This window comes from Ambystoma mexicanum, chromosome 3q, assembly GCF_040938575.1.
Source record: "Ambystoma mexicanum isolate Mex_15411 chromosome 3q, UKY_AmexF1_1, whole genome shotgun sequence".
Lineage (NCBI taxonomy): Eukaryota > Metazoa > Chordata > Amphibia > Caudata > Ambystomatidae > Ambystoma > Ambystoma mexicanum.
The window spans coordinates 374,271,871-374,297,115 of NC_090926.1; the positions used below are offsets into that span (position 1 = coordinate 374,271,871).

General features: G+C 48.4%; 1 protein-coding gene across 1 annotated transcript in view; it reads right to left on the reverse strand.

Annotated features, from left to right (window-relative positions):
* LOC138447979 (ganglioside GM2 activator-like) overlaps window positions 1–25,245 on the reverse strand; it is a 76,152-nt gene that overhangs the window by 36,923 nt on the left and 13,984 nt on the right. Inside the window, exons 4-6 of the mRNA XM_069604506.1 lie at window positions 13,665–13,780; window positions 10,374–10,418; window positions 8,795–8,947 (exon numbers count right to left, since the gene is read on the reverse strand). Coding sequence (XP_069460607.1) covers window positions 8,795–8,947; window positions 10,374–10,418; window positions 13,665–13,780 — 314 coding nt within the window. The remainder of the gene's footprint in view (window positions 1–8,794; window positions 8,948–10,373; window positions 10,419–13,664; window positions 13,781–25,245) is intronic.

The following is a 25,245-nucleotide window of genomic DNA, read 5'->3' on the forward strand; positions in this document are numbered from 1 at the left end:
GCAAAATACATACATGTCACTTTTCTTCCTTCTTATGAACTTTATGGGAACAGAAGTCGGCAAATAGATCACGGGCATCTACAGTTAATTAGAAGTGTGCAATACTTAGGAATCTGAAACGGACTAAAACATTAAGACGATTGCCTTAACATGCAGAAATAATTATCTTTAAAATATCGTGTTTTTCACAGGATGACTTTGCTATACTAAAAATACTACTGTTACACCTTGAAAACGCCCAGAGGGCGAAACACAGAGTGATAGGCAACATTTGATAAGAATACACAAGAATAGACAGTATTAGACAAACTCTTTTTGAATATCATGAAAACTGTATGTTTTTTCCTTCTAATGCAACAGTTCTGACTTGACAACTCTTAAATATAATATTGGTGGATAAATTTGTATATCTTAAAATACACTTTTTGTTTATCATTTTTGGGATGTTGAAAATTCCTATTCAATCTTTTCCAATGTGAATAGATTCACGTTTATGGCAGTAGATTCCTTTTAGTAATCACATATGCATGTTTAAATTGTGGTACAGGTCGCTAGGGCCTGCATCTGAAAGGTATACATGCCAAACTCCCCACTATTGATAAGTGAAAGGATTAGGATAGATAGGTCCAAGTACAGGAGTTTCTTATCAACAACAACAATTACCTAACAAACAGCAGCTGTATTTTTTGTGATAAATAGCTACGTAGACATTTTTGGGAGAAAGGATCACCAGGTCTACATTTCCTGGGATTTGCATTATAAGTACTGTTAATATCTTTTAAAAGAATTGTGTTGGAATTGTAAAATATTTCTTTGTATGACAAAACAAGTGTGAAGATTTGCCACGTATTGTCACTTCTCCACAAGGGGGAGCCCTTTCCCATGAGGCTAGAGAGGTGCGGCCACTACCCAATAGTCCCCTTAGGGGTGGTTTAATGCAGGAGGACCGCCACCTCTGGGGATAAGGACAACCACATTGGGTACCATCCATTATATAACACTATGCCACCACATTCCCTAGCCCCCATTGCACTTCAAACCACTATATTGAAAGTAAAATCGATATATTTCTTTAGTGCTAGGTGTACAACTAGGACCAGAAAGAGCACAGAAAACATGAGGATTACTGACTGTCCTAGTACTATGATGAGGTGACTTGCATGAGGCATGAGGAATGCCCAGGAGTCATTGACAACAGGTTTTGGCGTTACGCTGGGGCGGAGTAAGACCCACAAAATTACAAGAGAAGAAGGACTTGAGGTCTTCGGCTTTGCCTTCCCTCCGTGTCGGAGAACCTAGGAGTTTCAAAGTCTGCACTCGACAGAGCTGAGGGCTCTGCAGAGGACAGTGGCAAGTGGCTGAGGGAGTCTATGATGGGACCTGCGTCAACAAGACCGAGCCCGGCAGGAGGCAGGCGAGGCAGAGGCATGACCTACAGGAGGAGGTGGACTGTGTGGTCCCTGAAAAGTGCCGAGACTGCAAGAAGTCAAAACATGGGGAGCCACTGCTGAGGCAGTGGCAAAGCAGACGGCTGCAGGAAGTGGTAAAGAGACCGACCCCCGTCCCTGGAGAAACCGGCGCCATGCAGCGACATGCGAGCCATCCTAGGAGATCTTCCTCGTACCACCAGCAGGGATAAGTCCACTAACCACCAGAGAGGGGTCTGGAACCCCAACATAAGAGAAGAGAGGGTCCAGGGTCATGGGACTTTATAGATCCAATGAAAGAATACAGAGATAAAATCCAAGTTGTAAAAGAACTCTCAAACAACATGAGAAGGGAGTCATTATTCTGGTGAGAAAACGGAATTCTTTGCAGTACACTGAGGAGATGCTAGAGGAAGGGAATCATTCCCCCCTGGCCTTGTTGCGAACTGTATTGGAAAGTGCAGACCAGTAACAGACGAAGGGAGCCATTCTCCTGATCCAGAAGATTGGCTGTGCAAAGGGCTCGAAGTACCAGCCAGGGGAAGGGAGTCATTTCCCCTGGCATTTGTTTACAAGAGGACATTTTGGGAACACTACCGGTATACCAGGAGAAAGGAGTCATTCTCCTGGAGAAGTACCTTTCTGTTGGTTTATATTAGGCTTTAGTGGTAGTGTGAAGGACAGAAGTAGGTTGTGACACAGGACAACAGACTTTCATTTGGACGGACATTCTGGTAGATCCTTTAGTATTCATTTGCGGCAGGGAAACCCCTCTTAGAGATAGGGATAGTGAGGGTTTAGTTTATATCAATAGAAGTCTATAGCAACACACATGCTATCCTTGCATCAGCTTCCTTTTGCCTGTGCCCCAGGGAGTTTATTGGATAGTGTTGTTTTTTGCTTGTCGTCTTAATGCAGTTGGGTATGTTACAGGGTGTGATGTGTCTTTCCCAATTTCTTGCCAGCCCCACCATGGTCAGACCCAGTAATCAGTTTAAAGTTAGGCGACAGATACACTGTGCTCGTTGATGTATAGGGAGGGGGTTGTTTTGGGTTTTTTATGGATGTTAGTTTACGATCTGTGTATGCCTGCTCTTTTGTCTATTTGAGACACTATGAACTTTAACTTGCATGGATATTATTGTACTTGCTGGCTGCGACTTGATTCAATGGGTACTGATGTAGGTCGCAAATTCCTCTCTATGTTATGGAATTTCAACTGTCTTCGTCATAGTATCAAGAGGGACATGGTGCTGCAATTGCTCAACAGACATAGGCCTGCATTTGTGCTACTTCAAGAGATGAGTCTGTTTGGATGATGTACATTTTGTAGTAAAACGAATTACAACAGAGTCGTTCATGAAGGGCTTGCAGGGGGCTCTAGAGGAGTCATGATTATGAGTCGTAAGCATATTACGTTTGAGCTGAAGTCCATGGTCCGAGATGTCAGAGGGAGTTATTTACTTGTGGCTGGCATGCTCGTGGTGAACTGGTTGGGCTTCTCAATGTTTATGCAACCCCTACCTGGGACTGACTTTCTACAAGAATTACAAAGATTATTTGTTCGATATACTGCCGATTTATGGATTGTGCGAGGGTATTTTGATGACATCATGGACATGGCCTGGAATACATTTCCTAATGTGTGTGCCCGAGACCCTGACCAACCCAGGATCTACGTGGGCCAGTTGTGATCTCCTGGGCTATTTTCCTGCCAACGGAACCCATACTATTTAGTGTTCCCAGAAGTGACCGAGAAACTGGTTAAGAAATCTAGGGAATATTTTTAAAGGAACTGCCCCTTGGTTCATGATCCCATTCCTCTCTGGAAAGTAACAAGGCAGTGCTCCGAGAGGAGTCCACTTCCACACTCATGGCAAGAGAAAAGGAGAGACGAGCTACCCTCACCAGGCTAGAGATAGAACTCGAGGAATTAGAACAATACTTTATTGGGGACCGCTCCCCAGAGAATTCGAGGAGGTCCCTGTACTCCCGTAATTCTTACTGCACCTGTGCCACTGATCTGGCTTGACAATCATAACTAGCGTCCCGACCTAGGGTGCATGAAGCGAGCGGCAAGGCTGGGGAAATGCTGGCCTGGTTAGAGCGACAGGACGCCGACTTGTGCAATGTGAGGGAAATCCACACAGACATGGAAAACACTGTCGTGCGGGATGTTGACATCCTTGCAGGCAACTACAAACAACTCTATGCGGCCCTTTCTGACTCCCCCGAACCAACATATGCAGATAAGATCTTTCTCCTCACTGTTACTACACACCAGAAAGACGCCCTAGAGATGGACATTACAGAGAAGGAAGTGCTAATGGCTATGTTGTCGTTCCAGTCGGGCAAATCCCCTGCCCCTGATAGATTTCCAGCTGAATTCTGGAAACATATGCACAATAAGGTTTCCAAGCCCATGCTTAAAATTTTCCTACGTAGCACATACAAAACAGGGACGTCATTTCACCAAAATGCCAGGGGTAGCGGAAGTGACATCACATGACCCTTGACCCTCTGATGACATCACAGGAAGTGATGTCATTTGACCCTACCCCAAAGTGATATCGCGGGAAGTGATGGAACACGACCTTTCACCCATTGACAAAACAGGAAGTGACACCACATAGCATTGTACATTACGAAAAATATGGTTAGGATATCACTATAATGTGATGTAAATTTCATACAAGAATGGATCGCCATATGTATCCTTAAGATCAGTGTATATAGGTCCATATTACCAAATTACTGTGAATGCAAGTAGACGTCCATGACCAAATGATAATGATGTGTTATTATATAGCACTTACGCTTAAGCACTTTATATAGATAAAATATACACCCAATATCACCCAACCTGTGTTGGTACTCATTTATCGACCTCAGAAGGATGAAAGGCTGAGTCGAGGCGTTAAGAACAGACTAAATCAGAGACTCACCCCCTGAAGTGTGCCCGAAATAAACCTTTAATGAGTCTAGCAATTATTGTATAGAATTCCAGAAAGACACATTATTTGGTATTCCTATTCTTTCTTATTTAGGGTCGGTGCTGAAAGTGTTAGACTTTTGGCACTCCTGTTCTTATTTTTTTTGTTTTTTTTAAGGGGCCTGAACAAAGAAGCCAGCCACTCCAGAAGTGAAAAGCTACACGGTGCTGGCCACAGCCCAGGAGAATGCATTAAAAAAAAAACATTTTTTTGTAACGTTTTTTTTAGAGGTTGCAATCTCTGGCGACCCCTAAATGATGTCCCTGAGACAAAGGTGAACTTCCCGCTGACCTGAGACAGGCTATCATAGTTGTTATCCCCAAAAAAGGCAAGCCGCCCGAGCAATGTGTCTCTTATAGGCCTATCTCGCTCATTAATATTGAGTCAAAGATACTGGCCAAAATTCTAGCTCAACAGCTGTTATAGGTGCTGCCCGAGCTGATACACCCAGACCAATGTGGCTCCCTGCCAGACACGGTCATGTGTATGAACATCTGTCAACTTCATGTAGCTCTGGACAGGGTTAAACTCAGAAGTGACCATCTCACCATTGTGGCAACCGATTTAGAAAAAGTGTTTGATTCCATTGAGTGGGAGCTTGGGTGGTGTTGGCTAAAATGGTTCTTGGACCGACTTTCATTCAGTGGTACAACTATTATATAAACAACGTACTGCAGGGGTCTGAGCAAATATTGTAACCTCCTAGTACTTACCTTTGGAATGTGGGACACGCCAAGGCTGCCCGCTCTCCTGTTACTTTTAACCCTTGCCATGGAACCGCTAGCAATCTGGCTGCGAGGTGATCCCCTATTGAAGGGGTCTGAATGGCTGACAGACCAGGAAGAGCGGGTATCGCTTTATGCAGACTATCTGCTGCTGTACTTGGGGGGACCCCGTAATCTATACCAATAGCCATAACACTTTTACAAACATATGACACATATAGGACTCTGTGTCACCTGAGATAAATCTATGCTTTTCCTGGTCCATGGCAGTCCTGAGGCCATGCCCGTAGATTCCAGATTTCAACTCGCCATGGACTCCTTGAAATACCTCTGCATTTATGCATGACGAAATCCTGGGACTTTTCTTAAATGTAATCTCACTCAGATTACTGAGAGGGTCCTTGGTCAGCCCTCCCTCTTTCAATGTTGGGACGAGCTGCCCTCTAAGATGATGGCTCTTTCCACGTATCTGTATGTTCTCTAAAACACCCCAGTAAGGATCCCCAATAGTGAAGTTGTTGGGGCAGAGAGAGCATTGAGATTACTTCTATGGCGTGACTCTCCGTCTTGGATCGGGCTACACACCATGTACAACTCAGTGTGGTAGGGTAGCATCGGTCTCCCTGAGCTAAACAACATTACTCGGCCTCTCAGTCGGCGGTAGCCAATAAATGGCTGCATGGCCATCCTCTTTACCTGCAAGTCAGAATAGAGCTGCAATGACTGACACGCGCTCATCCTCTCTTGACGCTACACTCCAAAATTAATATTGGGAAGATGCCTTTAGCTTCTCAACAGATCATTCTCAGTATCCGGGCAGCCACCAAAGTGATGTGTTGGGAAGGTGTAAGGACTAAATGCACTCCCCTCTGGGATAATATAGAACTACCTGAACTCCATACACTGGATTTCACAAAGCAATGGCTGGGGAAAAATGAACAAATTCTGACCGACGTTCTGGCCGAGGGATGACTATTAACCCTTTTGGAACATCGGATGGGTTCTCTTATGTCAGATTCCACATGTTTCATGCATACTGCCTTACAAATACAGCTCCAGGGAGACTTTGCCGGAAACAGAACCCCTTAGACGATGACCTAAACCCAGAATTGATTCTTCTACCAAGTGGTACTTAACTTCTCCTAAAGTTCCTCGGCAGATCTCAATAGAAAACGGGAGTTGGATGTTGGCCCCATTGACGCTGAAGATTGTCAGGAAGCCTTGACGGCCCCACGTAAAATGGCTCTCTCTGCAGGATTTTAGCTAATCCAGCTGAAAGATCTACATCGGGTCTATTGCACCTGTCACTTGATGTTTAACTATGGCCGAGCGACAAAACCCATTTGCTTTCACTGTCAGAATGTGGTTGGCAATTTCATATGATTTGGCTTCGCACCTGTGATTCGTCGATTCTGGCTCGAGGTTCAAAGACGGATCTCTGCCGCAGTCAACCAGACTGTTCCGGAACGACCCGAAGTTATTATCGGTGATATGGGGCGAAACAGCTTACACCAGATACACTAAACCTTTTATAGCACACGCCATAATAGTGGCAAGAAGAGGCATTGCTTTGAAGTGAGGGAGCTGAGGGCCTGCTAATGGTTTCTAAATGGGAGAGTGACCTGGATGGCTGTATTGCGGCTGAGGAACGTGTACATAATCAGGCTTGCCCCCGTAACTTGCCCTGATATGGGACAACTAGGGAAATTAATTATGATCATCGGAAAGCATGTATGTTCGAAGACTTCACTGTATCTCTATATTGGGCCGAATTTCTCATTGCTGATTACACGCTCAATGGCTTCAGGTTCTGGATATCACAGTGTATGTCTTATATTTTGGTAGCGTTTATGTTTATAAAACTCAATAAAGATAGATATTCAAAAAGTCACATGCTCCCATTCCTTCTGTGTTAGGCACACCACCTCTTAAACATTATTTTTGTTTGCAAATACCGTACACAATCATAACTTTAGACAAACACGACATCATTGCGTTTGTCACAAAAGCTTTGCATCCTACACAAAAACCCAGGCATATTGGTTTTGTCAATGATGGTTGAAGATCTGTAACTTGATCTTCTCTGAGTAATCAACTACGAAACTATACCTTACACACGATTGTTGGCAGGATTAGTGGAGAACCAGGTCTACTTCACAACTCATCATGTTATGGGAAACTGCTCACAGAGGGTGTGCTGTGCGCCCATTCAGGTCACAGTCGGGGACAGGTGCAGAACCTTTTTGGCTTCTTTGAACATCTGGGCAGCGGATCAACGTGGCGAGACTGGCACAGCTGGTGAGCGCTACTTCCAAAGGCCTGGCAAAGGTTTACATTATTCATAAGTCATAGAACAGGGTTTCTGATTTCAGGGCATTTCACGGACCAAATGTGCTACCAGAAGTCGACTGCTGGCTGGTGACCAGGTTCCAGGCATTAACCTCAGTAAAGGAGCCTCACTCTTACACCCATGTAGACCTATGCATGTCAACAGCAACTTACCTGCCGAAAGAACGTGTGCACGTGTTGGCCCTTCAGGGAGATAAGGAGAGATGGAGGATTCTAGCTGAGAACCTTCAAGGCACTTGTCACTAATCCATGCTCCTTTGCTTGGCCTATAGAAATGGTGTGTCTAACACAGAAACTCCAGCTGGTGCAGAGAGCAGCTGCCCGAATTCTGCAATGTGTTTCACGCACAATGAGCTCTGACAGCCCATGGGTGTCTATGTGAAATACAAGGTGGTCTTTACGGCCTTCAGAGCTTGGCAGGAGAAATGATCAACCTATGTGTGGTAGTGTGTGGTCTGCCAAATAGCAAGAGGACTGGAAACGGAAGGTGTAAAGGGGACTTCGCCTGTGTTTTACAGTTTACCATTATGTGTTGGAAAGTTTAAACATTGCATGCAGGGGACATTTTGCACGGAGGTTCAAAAAGAAGTGGCCCCCTCCGGGCAATTTACTATTCAAAGGAAAATGACCCCCTCCCCTAATTATTGCAGCAGTCACATGACTGTTTGCATTGCTTTGTTGCAAGAGGACTGTCCTTCCAAGGCCCACTTCTGAAGAGGTCACTCACCCCACCCCAGAGCGAAATTCTAAGATGAACCTCGGGAAACAATTGAAACTATTAACAACCCTCCATTACGAGAGAATGGGCGGTTTGGGGCATTGTACTACTGGACCAGGCCTTGCTAAGCCGAGTGCAGCAGCTCTGGATCCTGACACTAGACGTTTTGCACTTCTGCCTATACTCTGCACTGTTTAAGTTTTCAGGAGTGCAGGCTTCCAATTAAAGGTCATTGAGACCACTGTATACATTTTCCTCCTTTATTCCCATTGTCCTCTGGTCACATGACAGCGTTTGCATCGATTTGGTTCAGTATACATGTGTCTGAACTCTTGCCCACATACTACCCATTACGCCCCCTTTCTATAACTCTGTAACAATCCCCCCTCTTGTGCCGCTCTCCACTGCTGGCCAGGTAGGTTTGCACTTTAGGAATTCTATACACATGTTTTGCCACCAGTGTTGCTAGTGGGCATGTGCCAGTGTGTGTATGGTCTTACCTCTGTGGGGGCGCTTACCTGCCCTTACTGAAATGAAGCAAACGCAAAGATCAATATTTATATGCAAATGACATGACATTACCATCAGCGGGCGCTCGAGATCTATACTGGTGGAAATCACAACGGCCACAGTCACGTCCCCTGGAATATGGATGGGGTCCGGGCTGATGGACAAGCTCTCGATAGTCACTGGGTGTGGGAGGTCATCGCACGTGGACCAGGAGAATCCACGGACCTGGCGGGAAAAGAAGAACAAGAATTTGAGGAGCAAACAGAGCTAAGTGGGTCGGTACAATATTGTGAAGTGCCGACTAGAGGACAACGTTGGCAGGTTTCAGAGACATATGCATAGCCAGAATTAACAAGGGTCTGCGGTTTGAGTCATCTGGATATTAACACTCAAAAGATTCCTCAGGCAGTTCCTGCGCATTTCACACTCGAATACCGAACAGAACTCCCAAGAAAAGGGCAATAAGGATCAGCTGGAATATTTCCCCCACCATCAGCACCTGAACTACCCACTGAAATGTTATTGTTGTAGATGTGCGAGACAACGAAAACATGGGCGTCATTACAAGTTGGGTGGTTCCGTAAAAATGCAGCAGAAACCCATTACTGCCACATCACTGCACCTCCCAACTACGTGTTTGGGGTAAGGTGGAAGAATACCCTCCAGCAAGAAGCCAGAGGTAATTCCGCCACTCCACCCCCCAAACCCAGCCAATTCTGCGCTATTACCGCCAGCGTAAATATCGCTGAAACACCCAATGTAGGCCTATGGACTCCAATTAATGGGGGACTAACACTGCCTACCACCACTTGTAATCGGCGGTAATACCGAAAGACCAAGTGACAGTAACGGTAATACAGTTTGGTGGCATTTCAGCAGATTTACCTGAGATACCACCAAACCTATAATGAGGCCGACTGTTAGCTGATAAGCTATTTCCTAAACAAGTCTATTGGCACAAAAACAGAATTATGACCATCATTCACGTGTTATGAAAGGCGAGTGCATGTGCGTGCGGGGGTGGGCTGGGCTTTGGACTCCAGGTCCGATCGTTTATGACTGCTACTGCCTGAAAGCACGTGGCCTTCTTGGAGGCCGCCTCTGAGACGGGTTTCATACAGTGACTGCCTGTGAGGGTGTGCACCCTTTTGTGCAACTACTTGCAGGTTCAGGAGCACAGCACCTTGTAGCTTATGGAGTGCGTTAAGTGGGATGGTATCTGTATTTGCTCCGGAGGAAACCCGAGTTGGAATTTGGGTTCCACGTGCGGATTTTCCCATCCCTGGTAAGCACATGAGTGCTCAGCGTTTGCTCTTTGAAGTGCTCAGTGCTTGGAGGCCAAGAGCTGCACCCGTCTTCTTATCCGTGAACTGTCTCTGAAGTGTTTGTGACTGGATCTCTGCAACGAGTAGCGCTTTAAAGCCCAAGCGTTCAAAGGAGCTATTAAAAAAGGAGGCTCTGTGATGTTTCCTCACAGCCTTTTGCTTGAGGCCCATTTTCTCAGTATCAAATTGTATTTTTACCACATTTCACTGAAAAAAATGTGGGGGGGGAGTTCGGTTCCCCCTTCCCCCCACCTTTCTGAATACTTAAAACCAACCCCCCCCCCCCCGCTCTACATTTGCAATGAAATGTGGTAAATAAAACGTACATACAAATGGGTCTGCAACAAACTGGTCTGCGAGGAAATCGGCTCCTTCCAAAAAGAAAAAAAGATGAAACTAGCCATATATCAAATGTTTTCTCCAGCGGCTATTGAAGGAGCAATCCGGCGTGTGCTTTGGGACACAGTGCTAGGCATGGCAGAGGTTTGGTGTGTGATACCGATGCATGGTGTCCGACTCTTTATTATTGTTAATTATTATTATTATTATTATTATTAATCTGTGGGTAAACTGACCAAAAAGAAGAATCCCTTTACTAATTTGCATGGGCCACACACCCTTACTGCACATGTGTTCATCCCAGAACATGAGCACCAACTCACCCAGGATCCGTAGGTGGATAATTGATGGTGGAATACAACATCAGCAAGGAATATTGACCAGGAGAATGCAATGTGGTGGCAGATGGCTGTTGAGATGGACACCAGAGCCGGCGTGTGCCACTACTGTCTTGGAAGAAGGCAAGAGTGAATGGAAAGAGTGCAGCAAGACTAGTCGAAAAGCTGCGCTTATTCACAAAGGTTTGAGGGAAGAATGGAAGGGCGTAGTCAATTACCTCCCCTGTTTTCAGAATGGAACTGTTAAAGGGAATCACGTCCTACCACCAATAGCTCTGAGAAGTAGATTTGTTGATGTAGCCCTGGAGGACCTCTAGGCCCTAGTCTCATTCAAAAAAGTGTTTGGGAACACTATGAGTTGCCAACCATGGACAGTGCTCCATGCGAGTACAGTGAGAAGTATAAAAAACAAGTCAGTTAACCGCCCAATCAAGCCACATATATGGACCTACTTGGCCTAGGATGCACTAGGTCCCTTCCAGATGTTAGGCTCTTCTTCGACTCGTCTCATTGTTTTGGAGGACGATACCATGAAGTGGATTGAGTGGGAAACCATGTCAGTGGTTACCACAATCAAAGTCCTCAGGTTTACACTACAGTTAACAATGAGGGGATGATCGAACACATTGTCACAAGAAGTTGGGAGAGATTTGTCCCTGAGAAGATGCATCAGTTCCTGCAGAGCTCAGGTGCACAGCATGCTTCCTCTCCCACGTGCCAATGGGCTGGTGGAAAGAGACCACTTTTATTTTTATTTTTAGAAAAGCTTGTATTCAATTGTCACTCTCTAGTAACTTGGACTGGATTCAAGCCTTGTGTAAATCTTTGGTGTCTTACAATTTGACGCCTCACTCAGTAACCAGTGTAGTGCTATTGTTCGTGGTGAGAGGCCTAGATCCCGGTGACAGATTTGAAGAGGGTTCAGATAATTATAAGATGAAGTATGATCAACTACATTCCACCGAGTAGGGGGAAGATGTGATGAGGGTCAACCTCGATTTGTCAACTAGTGGTAGCCAGTGTAACAGGCCTGGTGAAGGTGGTGGGTGTTAGCTCAGGAAGTATAACTGGTCAAGGGGGTAACCGCAAGAGTAAAAAGTGACGTGCTAAAAGTACAAACCCAAGGTAAAAATACAATTCAGTAAATAAAAGGAGCATGAGGAGAACAAATAAACCGGAATGCCTCAAATATTTTAGAAATGAGGAACTCAACCATTTTTCTCTTTTCCCCTTTCCGTCTGTGCTACCATTTAATTTCAGTTCTATTTATAGTACTTAGACGATTTAGATGTCTTGCTTTAATAATTGCATTTGCGTGGATGGTATAGTGTTCTCTTACATCATGTCTGCATCTTTTGAAAGCTCTCTATTCTCTTGTGTTTTCATATTCCAGCACCAGTTGAAGCGAGGACTTGGAAGCTCTATTTATAGTACGTATATGACCTTCCAGTGGGTATACAGTCTTGAGAACGAAAAATAAATAACGAAAAAAATAACGAAAATATATGGGATGTGGGGGTGGGGTAAAGGGTTAAACCTTGTGGGGAAGCGGTTGGGGTGGGTGGGTACCGTGTTGTCTTCTTCATTTGGGCCAGAGCATATTCTAGGAAAAGAGGTAAACTCAGGAACCTGGAATGATTGCTCCAAGTAAGAAGATGGAAAGTGGCGTTTAATGTAATGTCTATGAAGCAACATAGCTCTCACACCCACAATCAGGAGCAGACAGTGCTAGGAACGGACCATCAGCGTAAGGTAGGCTTCAGCCAAGTGAGGGCCTCTGAGAGTCCTGTTCTGGGACCTGGCCAGCCCCAGACGAGAGGGTAATAGCTATTAGCAACTCGGGGCATTTGCAAGGCTGATAATGGTATTTAATGGAAAATTGTAGCAGAGACTTACGGGCGGGCCCAATTTCTCTTAAAAAAATTACAAACGACTATGACCCATAAATGAAATAGAAAAGGGCATAAGTCGCTTTGCTATTTCCATGGTGTGGCGAGGAGCATACGGGAGAGCCAGGAGGACGCTGCGGGGCAGAGCAGTGTAGAGATGAGTGAGGGTTCATTTGGAGGGCGGACGGAAAGGTGCCTGGGCCAGCAGCCAAGAGAAAACAAGATGGCAGAGCTGGAGGAGACGCAGCACATATCCCTGGGTGCTAATAGCATGAAGAATCAAAACAAACACCTTACATCTCAGTGCATGGGAACAAAGGCATTTCACTCAGTTTAATTGAAGGCTTTTCACTCATTTTAATTGAGGGTCTCCCTTTTTTCTCTGGCTTGGTCATAATGTTTTCATCTTTTGTTGTCGGAACCCATTTACTAACCCCAATTTAGCATAGAACATCTACTGCAAAGTGAGTTCTTGAAACGTTTATTCACCTCGCGGCCTCAATACACATTGCCTTTACCCAGTACCAGTAGCGAACACGGGGCAGTGCTATTTGCACACACTAAGAAGAAACAGCCAAGGGGGCCGCACAACCCACAGGAAGGCCTTGGCGCCAGGCCCCCTCACATATTGGGCATGCTCACCAGACACTCGTGACCATCCCTCCCATGCCCTAATAAGGGGGGACAGGAAAGAGAGGACGGGGAGGTGCAGGAAATCTCATCAAGTAGTAGGCGGCATGGGGGCGGGGCCAACAGGGGTAGAAGCCCTCTTTGTTTGGCATCAGTAGGAGAGGTTTGACTCCCCTTCCTAGGACTGGAAATATTAGATTTGATGCGCTGTCAGTCGCAACCATTGTGATGTATTGAAATGTGATTTATCTTACAGAGGCGCCCGGCAGAGTTACCTGGTGTGTCCAAAAGGTAATCCACCGTCATGACCATAGGGGTTCAGCAGTCAGGAGGGGGGCTGGTGATGTATGCGTATGGCACCCCAGGGTGTAAATCCTTGGGGAACCCTTGGGTGTGAGACAAAGCAACGAGGAAGACTAGCCATTGCACGAAAAGTAAGCAAGAAAATTAAGAAACTGTGCAACGTGTGTGCTTGGAGAGTATCCAGGTTGTCTTCATGTGGCACAGTCAGACGCCGGCCCAGTGTAGTTCCTGCTGCTGGGTAGTCAATTACGGATCACCTGTAAGTCAACTCTCACCAATAAAGCAGCTACGCCCACTAAATAGGCTTGGCTGCCAATTACTGAGTAGCTCCTGGTGATGCAGAGAGAAGGTACAGTGAGGGGAGGACCGAGGGACAGAATTACTAAAGGTTGGAGTATCGAAGTGGGCTGCCCCCGCTATGCAACCCGGTCCTTACGTTACCCATTGTACCTGCCTTCGTGCCACCCACTGTATTCACCTATGTGCTACTTACTGTATGTACCTTATGCACCCATCAAGTGCAACCCTTTATGTAACTATGCTGCTCCCAAGATTAATGCGCCCAGCTACCTGAGGGTTTGGCCGCGCTTTATAAATAAAAAAACTAAACTAAACTATGCACAGTACAGAATCCTGTTCCGAGATCACACTGTTAGCACTGTCTCGGCAAGCATGTCTCCACTGCTCAAATTAATTTGTTTAGTTTCCAACCCTGTTTTGGCAGGGAGCGCACTTACGTGTGTACAAAACGAACATACGCTTTACATGCTTCCCAATTACATAAACAAATATAACTGGTGCTGTAGACATCTAAGCGCGGTCATCTAGAGAGACGTATGAAGATCAGCACAGACAAAGAGGAAGGCAGAGCCAGCTCAAGACAGTCACTGCAGGAAACACATGAAGCCCAATGCAGCTACAGAGGGGAACGGGGGGCCTCCCAGCGCCAGTGCTGGCTGCCAGAGGAGGCAACAGTATCCTTATGGGGGACAACCATATAATCACTACGTTGCATGCAATCGGTGGGGATAGTGGTGGGGGGGAATCAGGATCTGAAGAGACCTGGGATAAGGGGGTGAGGAGGAGGAAACCCCCCCCAAAGCTCTGTCACTGCCCGATTGCAGGGGCTTGCAGCGCTGAGGGATAACAGGGCGGAGGGGGGCGAGCACCCCCCCACTCCGCCTGCCGCCTCAAATGCAAGGCGCAGGCAGGAAATGAGGCCATAAATATGGACCCTTTAAATAGAGCCCACGTAGGCGGAGCGGCCTATGTGCATACACGCTTCCCCTGCAGCAAGTCAGCATTGTACCTGATCCGTGGCAGCGTGGACCGGCAGACAAACATCAAGGAGCAGTCATGGCTTTGCGCCGTGTAGTGATGGAGGAGCCTACTGCCCAGTGGTGGCGAAGCATGGTCGGGCAATCTAAGCACACACTTTGGTACATGTGCATCCAGGCACAGCAAAGGTGCGAGGGGATTGCGGTCGGCTCTGAGATTAGGCTCCAGTGGCAGCAGTTCAGAGCGGGGATGGGGAGCGAGGCCAGAGATTCATGTGGGCCAAGCTCCGCTAAGCAGGCGTAGCATGCAGCTGTGGATGCCAGCGCCCCCCAAGAAAGAAAATAGGTAAGGATCAAGAAATAATCCATGAGGGGAGAAAGAGTTACCAGGTCAAAAGGAAAAAATAGCTGAATGCCCCCTCAAAACAAGCCCAAAACAAGCTGACTCCCAACCAAATAAGCTGAAAAAACAAGCGCACCTCTAAAACACTGTGGATAGGTCTCAAAAGTAAGAAATATAACAATAATGCAAATATACATAGAGAAAAACATAAACAAAAAATGTTAGAACAAAGCATTTATTAAAAAAAGTATTTTATTTTTAAGTCGTTATTATGTGTGCTTGCCACACAGAGACCTTCAACTGCTGTGGTCCCCAGCTTTCCGCCTAAAAACATAATTCCTCTCAATATCAGCCTCCTCCATCGAATATGAAAGAAGCCTGGCTAGCACATGCCAAACACAAGCATGTCCACATGACCCACCCCATCCTGTGCCCAGCCTTCGCCTAAAAACATAACACTCTCAACATCAACCTTCTCCATGCAATATGAAAGAAGCCTGGCTAGCACTTGTCAAACACAAGCATGTCCACATGACCCATTCCATCCTGTGCCCAGCCTTCTGCCTAAAAACATAACAACTCTCAACATCAACCTTCTCCATGCAATATGAAAGAAGCCTGGCTAGCACTTGTCAAACACAAGCATGTCCACATGACCCATTCCATCCTGTGCCCAGCCTTCGCCTAAAAACATAACAACTCTAAACATCAACCTCCTCCATGGAATATGAAAGAAGCCTGGCTAGAACTTGTCAAACACAAGCATGTCCACATGACCCATTCCAGCCTGTGCCCAGCCTTCTGCCTAAAAACATAACAACTCTCAACATCAACCTTCTCCATGCAATATGAAAGAAGCCTGGCTAGCACTTGTCAAACACAAGCATGTCCACATGACCCATTCCATCCTGTGCCCGGCCTTCGCCTAAAAACATAACACCTCTCAACATCAACCTCCTCCATGGAATGCGAAAGAAGGCTGGCTAGCACTTGCCAAACACAAGCATGTCCACATGACCCACCCCATCCTGTGCCCAGCCTTCGCCTAAATTACTCCATCGTTTCAAACATTTCTATCATTTGTGTTATGACGTGACGAATTCGGCAGCACAAGAAAGCATATCAGTGTGTCCGGAGCTGTGGGAAAAAGTGGCACAAAAGGGAGGGCAGGGTAGGCGGTCTAACGCTGTTATCGGAGAGTGTCAACCTTTACAGTATAGCGAAAGTCACGGGTTCATACAAAAAAGCAGGATTTCCCTTGAAAGCACTGCATCTGGAAAAGTGAAGGCACCACTGTAAGCCACGTGGATGTTAACTCTTAGACCATGATTTAAATAAGAGTTAACATCTCTGTGGCTTATTGTAGTGCTTTCACATCCCTGCTGCGGCACAGACAGTGACCCCTGCTGCTAATGAAACTTAGCAGCAGGGGTCGCTGCGCCGCAACGGGAATTAGATTGAAGAGTGCTGACTGCCGGGGAAGTGATTCTGCTTGTTACGGTTTTTGCCCGCTTACCCCTCTTAACCACTTATTCAGTTCACTGAATCAGTGAACTGAATAAGCGCAACAATAAGCGGTTAATAGGGGAAATAAGCAGACAAAAACCACAACAAGCGACCAGCAAAAATTATAAGCGACTTCGAGCAAAAAGAAGCCCAAAGTCGCTTATAATAAGCAGACCTAGCAACACTGGACGTTTTAGCCGGCGGACTCCGTTCCGAGGGATAAAGTATTGCAACACAGCTAAGAATTATGGGAGGGTGATTGAGCAGAGCAAACACATGAACCTAGAAGAAAGGACCCAATAACGTAGTGGCCATTTTGGATCAGCGCAGCAGAGCTGGTCTTCCTTCAAGGGCCCCCGAAATAAAAGAAGGACAAAAAGTGTGGTGGCCATCTTGGAGTGGCTGATGAGCTGGCCCACCATACAGGTGCTGCTGAAAGAAAAGAACGGTCTGACAGTGAGGGGATTGAGCGGTGGCCATCTTGGATGAGGAACAAAACAAAAGGATTTGACATGCAGTGTTCATCTTCCTCGTCGCAGTGCTTTGGGGAAAAGATTAAATAAGCAATGTATAAGTGCATGCTTATAGTCTGAGTGGAGCGGCAAGCAACAGGCACAAAGGCCCCAGCATTCAGTGGCAGCAGAACGAAAAGCAGGACCATACATACAATTTTAGTAGAAATTTTTTTTAAAAAGTGTTAAATATCGAAGAAGAGGACAGGGAACGGAAGCTCTAGAGGAGATGGCGGACCTTGTGAGAAGAATCAGAGCAGCCACAAAGGACAGAGGGGTGGACTGGCTCATAGCGCAGGCACCGGTAAAGGAGGAGAACGAGCAAGAGACATTGGTAGTGCTGGAAGATACCAAGGGTGAGGACTACATTCCCCCTCCCCCGTAGAGTGGGCAAACAGAGCCAAAGGAGAGAAAGGCATTGAAGAGTTATTCCGAAGCACCAGAGAGAATGGACGCAGCTCTGAAAAGGAAAGCAATGGAAGAAGAGAATGACCCACCAGCAGCCAAAAGACCACAAAGAGCCAGGAAGGCATTGTGGAAGGTGGTTGAAGCTAGATGGGAGACGGACACGCCTAAGCATAAGCAGCAGACCAGGCCGTATTGGGTGAGAGGATCAAAATGATTGTAGAGATGCATATAGAGGGAGTACTGAAAGGTTTGCATGACAGCAGGCGGTCGAGAATGTGAATGCTTGCAGCAATAACTATGGGTTGCAGGCTGGGGCAAATGTGGGAGGTGGCACGAGCACAGCACTGGGGGAGAGAAGCAGGCCCACAACAGAGGGAAAATGATGTAGCCATTGTGGGTGGGGGAGCGCTGGCGGGAGGGGGCGCAGCAGCACCCGATCAGTCCCCACAGGGGAGGGGCGCAGCTCCCTAGCTAAGCGGGCAAGAGATAGCAGGAAGGGAAGGAGCTGGTCCCCTCCCAGTGGACTTTCCTGGGGAAGCGTGGGGGCTCAAAAAGAGGGGCCTCCAAGGTGCGGTAAGGATAGCAGACATTTGTACATCAGTGGTGGGGGTGAGGATGGGCCCAGGGTGCACACCATTGACCACTAGGGTTGCAGGCTTAGTGTGGCACATGCCATCGGAAATCAAGGAAAGAAATTGGATCAAGGTTTTCATAGACATATTCACTCTGCTTGAGCTTGAGCAGGTGGGGCTGACATAGTAAAGGAGGCCAAGAAAGAGGATGCCAAGAGGGATAGCAGGAAGAGAGTGAGGAAAGAAAGCAACATCATGAATTGGCTATATGCCTTCAGGAGGTACACCTCCATCATGGTAGAGAAGTTCCCAGGGGACGCTGCTGCGCTCTTCACATACGAGCAGCGCATCCATGAGGCTCATGAGGAGTATGGGGGTGACGCATGGCTCGAAGGGGTTCAGGTTGAAAATGCAGATGTTTCCAAGCATGAACTGGGATGATGAGGATGTGTCAGGGTACATCCATAAGATGATAGCTATCAACCAGCAAAAGGTCTTGCCAGTGGGGGAGCAGCAGCAACCGGGGGAGAGGAAATGCCAGAGCTGGTGGGGCAGGTCCTACCAGGGTAACGATAGAGGATGGCGGCCCTTTTGGGCGGGAGTGGTGTCTGGTCCAAGGGCAGCGGATCAGGAAGGGACACCACCTGCTGCAAGTTTGAGAAAGGGAACTGCACGTGCGGGGCAAACTGCAAGTTCAGGCATGCGTGCAGCAAATGTGGCAGACACCACACGGCCGCCTGACGCAGAAATAAGGAGCAACAGGTGCCCAAGCCGAGGGAACAAGCTAAGCAGAAGGATGGGGTACCTAGCAAGGGGGTAATAGCCCCAACCCCTATCAAGCTTGAGACACTGCGACGGCTGCTGAATTCCTGTCATGACAGGGTAACCATGGCAGTGCTTTTGGGGGGTTTCTCAGAGGGTTTCAGGATACCTAGTATCAATGTGCACAGTGGAGTGGTCCCAAAATAACTGAAGTCAGGATCTGTCAAACCGGAGATAGTGGAGTTGAAACTTAGCAAGGAGATAAAGCTAGGGAGGATAGAGGGGGCATTCAATGAGTCCCGATTCAAAGAATTTGTGGTGTCCCCACTAGGAGTGGTCCCTAAAAAAGAAGAGGGGAAATTCAGGTTGATACACCATCTCCCCTACCCAAAGGGGGTGTCCAGAAACATTGGGCTTGATCCGGACCAGTGTTCGGTGCGTTATACCTCCTTCCATGAGGCACTAGACCTGGTGAAGGAGGCAGGAACAGGGGCTCTGCTGGCAAAGGCGGACAATGAGTCAGCATTCCGGCTGTTGCCAGTCCACCCGGATAGCTTTAGGTTGCTGGGGCTCCAGTTCCAGGACAAGCTCTACTTCGACAAGTGCATGTCAATGGGCTGCGCTATCTTGTACCACTATTTCGAGCTATTCAGCACTTTCTTCGTGTGAGCAGTTAGAAGAAGGTGCGCAGGGGCAAGAGTGGTGCACTACCTGGATGACCTCCTATTTGTAGGAAGGAGAGGCGAGGAAGGTTGTGGGGTTGTGCTAAGGCAGGGGTGCACAACTGATTTTGAGAGAGGACCGAAAGTACCCTACATGATGGCTATAGTGGGCCGAAAAGTAAATGTGGGTGGGGAGTAGGCGTGGCGTGGCGTGGCAGGAGGCTTTTTCAACCCCTAATTTTTATTAAACACTATGCCCCATAGCCCCCACCCCTCAAGCAAACACTATGCCCCATGGCTCCCACCCCTCAAGCAAACACTATGCCCCAATGCCCCCACTCCCCAACCAAACACTATGCCCCATGGTCCCCACCCCTCACGCAAACACTATGCCCCAAGACACCCCCCCTCAAGCAAACACTATGCCCCAAGACACCCCCTCAAGCAAACACTATGCCCCATGACACCCCCCTCATGCAAACACTATGCCCCAAGGCCCCCACCCCTCAAGCAAACACTATGCCCCATGGCCCCCACTCCCCAACCAAACACTATGCCCCATGGCCCCCACCCCTCATGCAAACACTATGCCCCAAGACACCCCCCTCATGCAAACACTATGCCCCAAGGCCCCCACCCCTCAAGCAAACACTATGCCCATGGCCCCCACTCCCCAACCAAACACTATGCCCCATGGTCCCCACCCCTCACGCAAACACTATGCCCCAAGACACCCCCCCTCAAGCAAACACTATGCCCCAAGACACCCCCTCAAGCAAACACTATGCCCCATGACACCCCCCTCATGCAAACACTATGCCCCAAGGCCCCCACCCCTCAAGCAAACACTATGCCCCATGGCCCCCACTCCCCAACCAAACACTATGCCCCATGGCCCCCACCCCTCATGCAAACACTATGCCCCAAGACACCCCCCTCATGCAAACACTATGCCCCAAGGCCCCCACCCCTCAAGCAAACACTATGCCCATGGCCCCCACTCCCCAACCAAACACTATGCCCCATGACACCCACCCCTCATGCAAACACTATGCCCCAAGACACCCACCCCTCATGCAAACACTATGCCCCAAGACACCCACCCCTCAAGCAAACACTATGCCCCATGCCACCAAGCATGCACCATGCATACATACTCATACAGACCCCAACCCCCCACCCCTGCATACAAACTAACAAGCATACACCATGCACCCATACAGACCCGAACCCCCCACCCCCAACTCAGCACACAAACCACAAGCATGCACCATGCACCCATACAGACCCGAACCCCCACCCCCAACTCAGCACACAATCCCACAAGAATACACCATGCACCCATACAGGTTCCCCAAACCCCCCCCACCCCCAACTCACCATACAAACTCAATTATACACCATGCACCCATACAGACCCGAACCCCCCCACCCCCAACTCAGCACACAAACTCACAAGCATACACCATGCACCCATAAAGACCCCACCCCCAACTCACCATACAAACTCACAAGTATACACCATGCACCCATACAGACCCGAACCCCCCCCAACTCAGCACACAAACCCACAAGCATACACCATGCACCCATACAGACCCAAACCCCCCACCCCCAACTCAGCACACAAACCCACAAGCATACACCATGCACCCATACAGACCCGAACCCCCACCCCAACTCAGCACACAAACCCACAAGCATACACCATGCACCCATACAGACCCGAACCCCCCTCACCCCCAACTCAGCACACAAACTCACAAGCATACACCATGCACCCATACAGACCCCACCCCAACTCACCATACAAACTCACATGCATACACCATGCATCCATACAGACCTGAACCCCCCACCCCCCAACACACCAAACAAACTCACAAGCATGCACCCATACAGACCCGGACCCCCCACCCCCACATCTCAACATACACTTCACTTGCACACAAACACATTCAGGCAGACCCGACACACACCCCACCCCCACATCTCAACACACACTGCACTTGCACACCAACACATTCAGGCAGACCCGACCCCCACACCCCCTCCGCATCTCAACACACACTGCACTTGCACACAAACACATTCAAGCAGACCCGACACACACCCCACCCCCGCATCTCAACATACACTGAACTTGCACACAAACACATTCAGGCAGACCTGACCCCCCCCGTCCCCCTCCGCATCTCAACATACAATCCACTTGCACACAAACACATTCAGGCAGACCCGACACACACCCCACCCCCGCATCTCAACATACACTGAACTTGCACACAAACACATTCAGGCAGACCCGACCCCCACAACCCTCCGCATCTCAACACACAATGCACTTGCACACAAACACATTCAAGCAGACCCGACACACCCCCCACCCCCGCATCTCAACATACATACAAAAACAAAAAACACAGTCAGGACGGACCCGAGACAGACACACACACAAACATACAGCCCCCCCCCCCAAATGTACTTACCCAGACGTGCTGGAACGCTGGCGAGGCTTCTGGCACTACGGCTGGCGTGGCAAGCAAGGCTGAAATGCCTTCCGGCATCAAGCCTTACTGGCCATGCCAGCCGTAGTGCTGGCACTCCATTGGTGCACCACACACGCACTACGTGGTTCGTAGGAGCTGCGTGGTTCGTGTGCACTGAACCAATGAGGGCCAGTGTTTTGTCTGGCCCGAAAGACAACAAAGACTTTCCTAATGGAGGGCGGCCGATGCTGCTTGCGGGCCGCCCTCCATTAGGAAAGTCTTTGTGCCTCGCGGGCCGGACAAAACGACATGGCGGGCCGCAACTGGCCCGCGGGCCGTATGTTGTGCACCCATGTGCTAAGGGCTTTCGAGCAACTGACCGAGGAATTGGGTGTCCCGCTTGCCTGGGAGAAAACTGTTAGGCCAACCACGAACCTCACTTTCCTGGGTATTGAGATCAACACCATTGAGGGACTCTGCAGATTACCAGCAGCAAAAGTAAAACAGTTCAAGGAGGCTGTCCGAGAATTTGCATGAAGTTGCAGGAGCTGATGGGCCAGCTCAACTTTGCTGGCAGGGTGATCACAGCGGGCAGGGTTTTTGCAAGAAGACTGGCCATTAAGACAATAAGGCTGGTGCAGGCTATCCACTGTGTGCGGCTTGGGGTGGGGTGAAGAGAGACCACCAAGTGTGGGAGCGTTTACTGGAATCTTACAACAGGGTGTCAGTATGGAGGGAGCCATGGCGGTACAGCCAAGAAATTCAGTTGTTCACCGATGCCTAAGGTGGCGTTGGGTTTGGAGCATTTTTGGCAGGGAGCTGGTGCGTGAGACCATGGCCAGGGGCATGGATTGAGGAAGGACTAACAGGGAACATAACGTTCCTCAAGCTGTTCCCCATCGCAGTCAGCTTCACCATATGGCAGGAGAGGTTGGTCGTCAATAATATCGCATTGTGGTGTGACAAACAGGCAGTGGTGCAGGTAGTGAATAATGGCACTGCTAGATGCTCGTTAGTTCTTGCCCTGGTAAGGTTTTTAACACTGGCATGGCTGAGACTGAACACAGATGTGAGGGTGATGCATATCCTGGGTGTGCATAACAGCATAGCTGATGCTTTGTCTTGTTTACAGTGGCAGAGATTCAGGCAGCTTGCGCCAGGAGCAGAAGAGGAGATATCACCAGAGAGGCTCTGGGGGATAGCGAGGAGGTTCTAAGGACACTTGTGGACAATTCGGTGGCCCCAGATACATTGCAACAGTACAAGGGGTTTTGGAGGAGCTTTCTGGATTGGAGAGCAGGATGTGCTGAAGTTCGTAACAAGAGTCCGCTTTGCCAACAAAAGCAGGGCATGGGCAGCCACCATCCTAGCGGCAGTGGCTTTCTTCACCAGGACCACAGGGAGGCCAATGCCACTAAGACCAAGGTCATAAAGGCAGCCATGAAGGGCTGGGGAAGGATGGGAGGAAGGGAGCCGGATAAGAGGCGGCCCATCACCTTCCTGGATTAGGCATGCATTATGAGGGTTGCCATGGTCAAATGCTTAAGAGCTTATGAGACCAGCCTCTTCAGGGCGGCTTTCAGCTGGGCATTCTTTTAGGGTTAGCAAACTGGCAGTGACGAACAAAGCAGGGGATGGCCAGGACGGCCTCAGGGAGGCTGATGTGGTGCTGCAGGAGCAAGAAGTGGCCATGTTGCTGAGGAGATCAAAGACAGACCAGGATGGGAAAAGGTCAATGCGTCGGCTACACTGCTTAAGTGAGGTCAGCTGCTGCCCGTTATGTCTGTTGCGAATTTTCCCGGGTCACAACAAATTTATTTGTACACAAGGACAGTCTGCTGCTGACAGTTTTTCAGTTCATAGCAGAGTGGACAGGGACCCGAGGCAGTACGGCATCCACTCTTTCAGAATAGGAGCAGCCTCCATGACAGCGGGGGCAGGGGCCAGCATCCAGGGGATTAAAGAGATTGGGCTTTGGAAATCAGGGGCTTACAAAACGTACATCAGAACCGACAGAATGTAGAGCTAGCCACTGATGGCCTGTATATATTTCTCTTACCCCATGCTAGGTAGTATGGGTGATTGGCCACTTGTTCATAACGAGAGCAGCAGAGTGGTCGGACACCAGGAGGCATGGAAGAGACAGGGCCTTGAGCAATACGGACATCCTATGGTTTGGTAAGAAAGGAATGGGATGGGAGGAGCTGGAGGAAACATTGCCAGCATTGTTGGAGGGGAGGGACCCTCCCAACATATTGATTATCCACTTAGGAGGGAATGACCTGGCCCAATTGGAGACAGGGGTCCTGGTCACAAAATGTGATGCACTAGGAGGGCGTTAAGTAAGACCTTGTGGGTGTGCAAACTGATGTGGTCAGAAATTATTCCAATGTTTATATGGAGTGAGGCCAAGTCAATTGCAGCAGTTGAAAAGTCCAGAAAAAGCTGAATGTGGTAATGTCAAAATTTTGCAAGTGGGCTGGCTTCCTAACAATCAGGCACAGGCTCATAAATCTAGGAGTGCCCGCTTATTACCAGGAGGATGGGGTGCACCTTTCAGGTATGGGCTGGTACCTTTTTTTGCTGAACTTGGAGGATGTCCTTAGATGGCGAGGGTGTGAGAGGAGGCCAGTTTCGGCAGGAAGTGGGCGGCAAAGGGTCGGAAACTCTTTTTTGCTGTGGCGGGAACTCAGGCGATCGAGCAGTGCCTAAACTAACCTCCTTCCTGGTAGCCTAACATGGTGGGGGGCCTGTACGGTATAAAGAGGAGGAGCACCCCCCATGGTCGTCAGCTTCCATCTTGGGCTGGTGGAAAAAGAAAAGCATAACGGCACTCCCAGCAGCCCATCAGCAGCGTCTGCAAATGTGTTTTGCCCAGACCAAAAGGCTCTGGGAGGCTCTGGAAATGGTGGCCTAAGTATGCTGGAAAGCAATGGTCAAGTAAAAGAGAGCTGGCTGGAAATAAATAAAGGAACAGAGGAAGGTGAAAGGGGGGTGCAAAGAAATGTGTAAACAAAAAGGTGCGTCCCATCATCTGGGGTAGTGATAATGTATTGAATAGGTTGTCTGGTTTACAGTGACAGTGTGAAATGTCTGATAGTAAACCTCCAGCCTTGTTATGCCACAAATGGAGAAGTTGGTCTGGCCTCAGTTATTTAGACAGAGTGG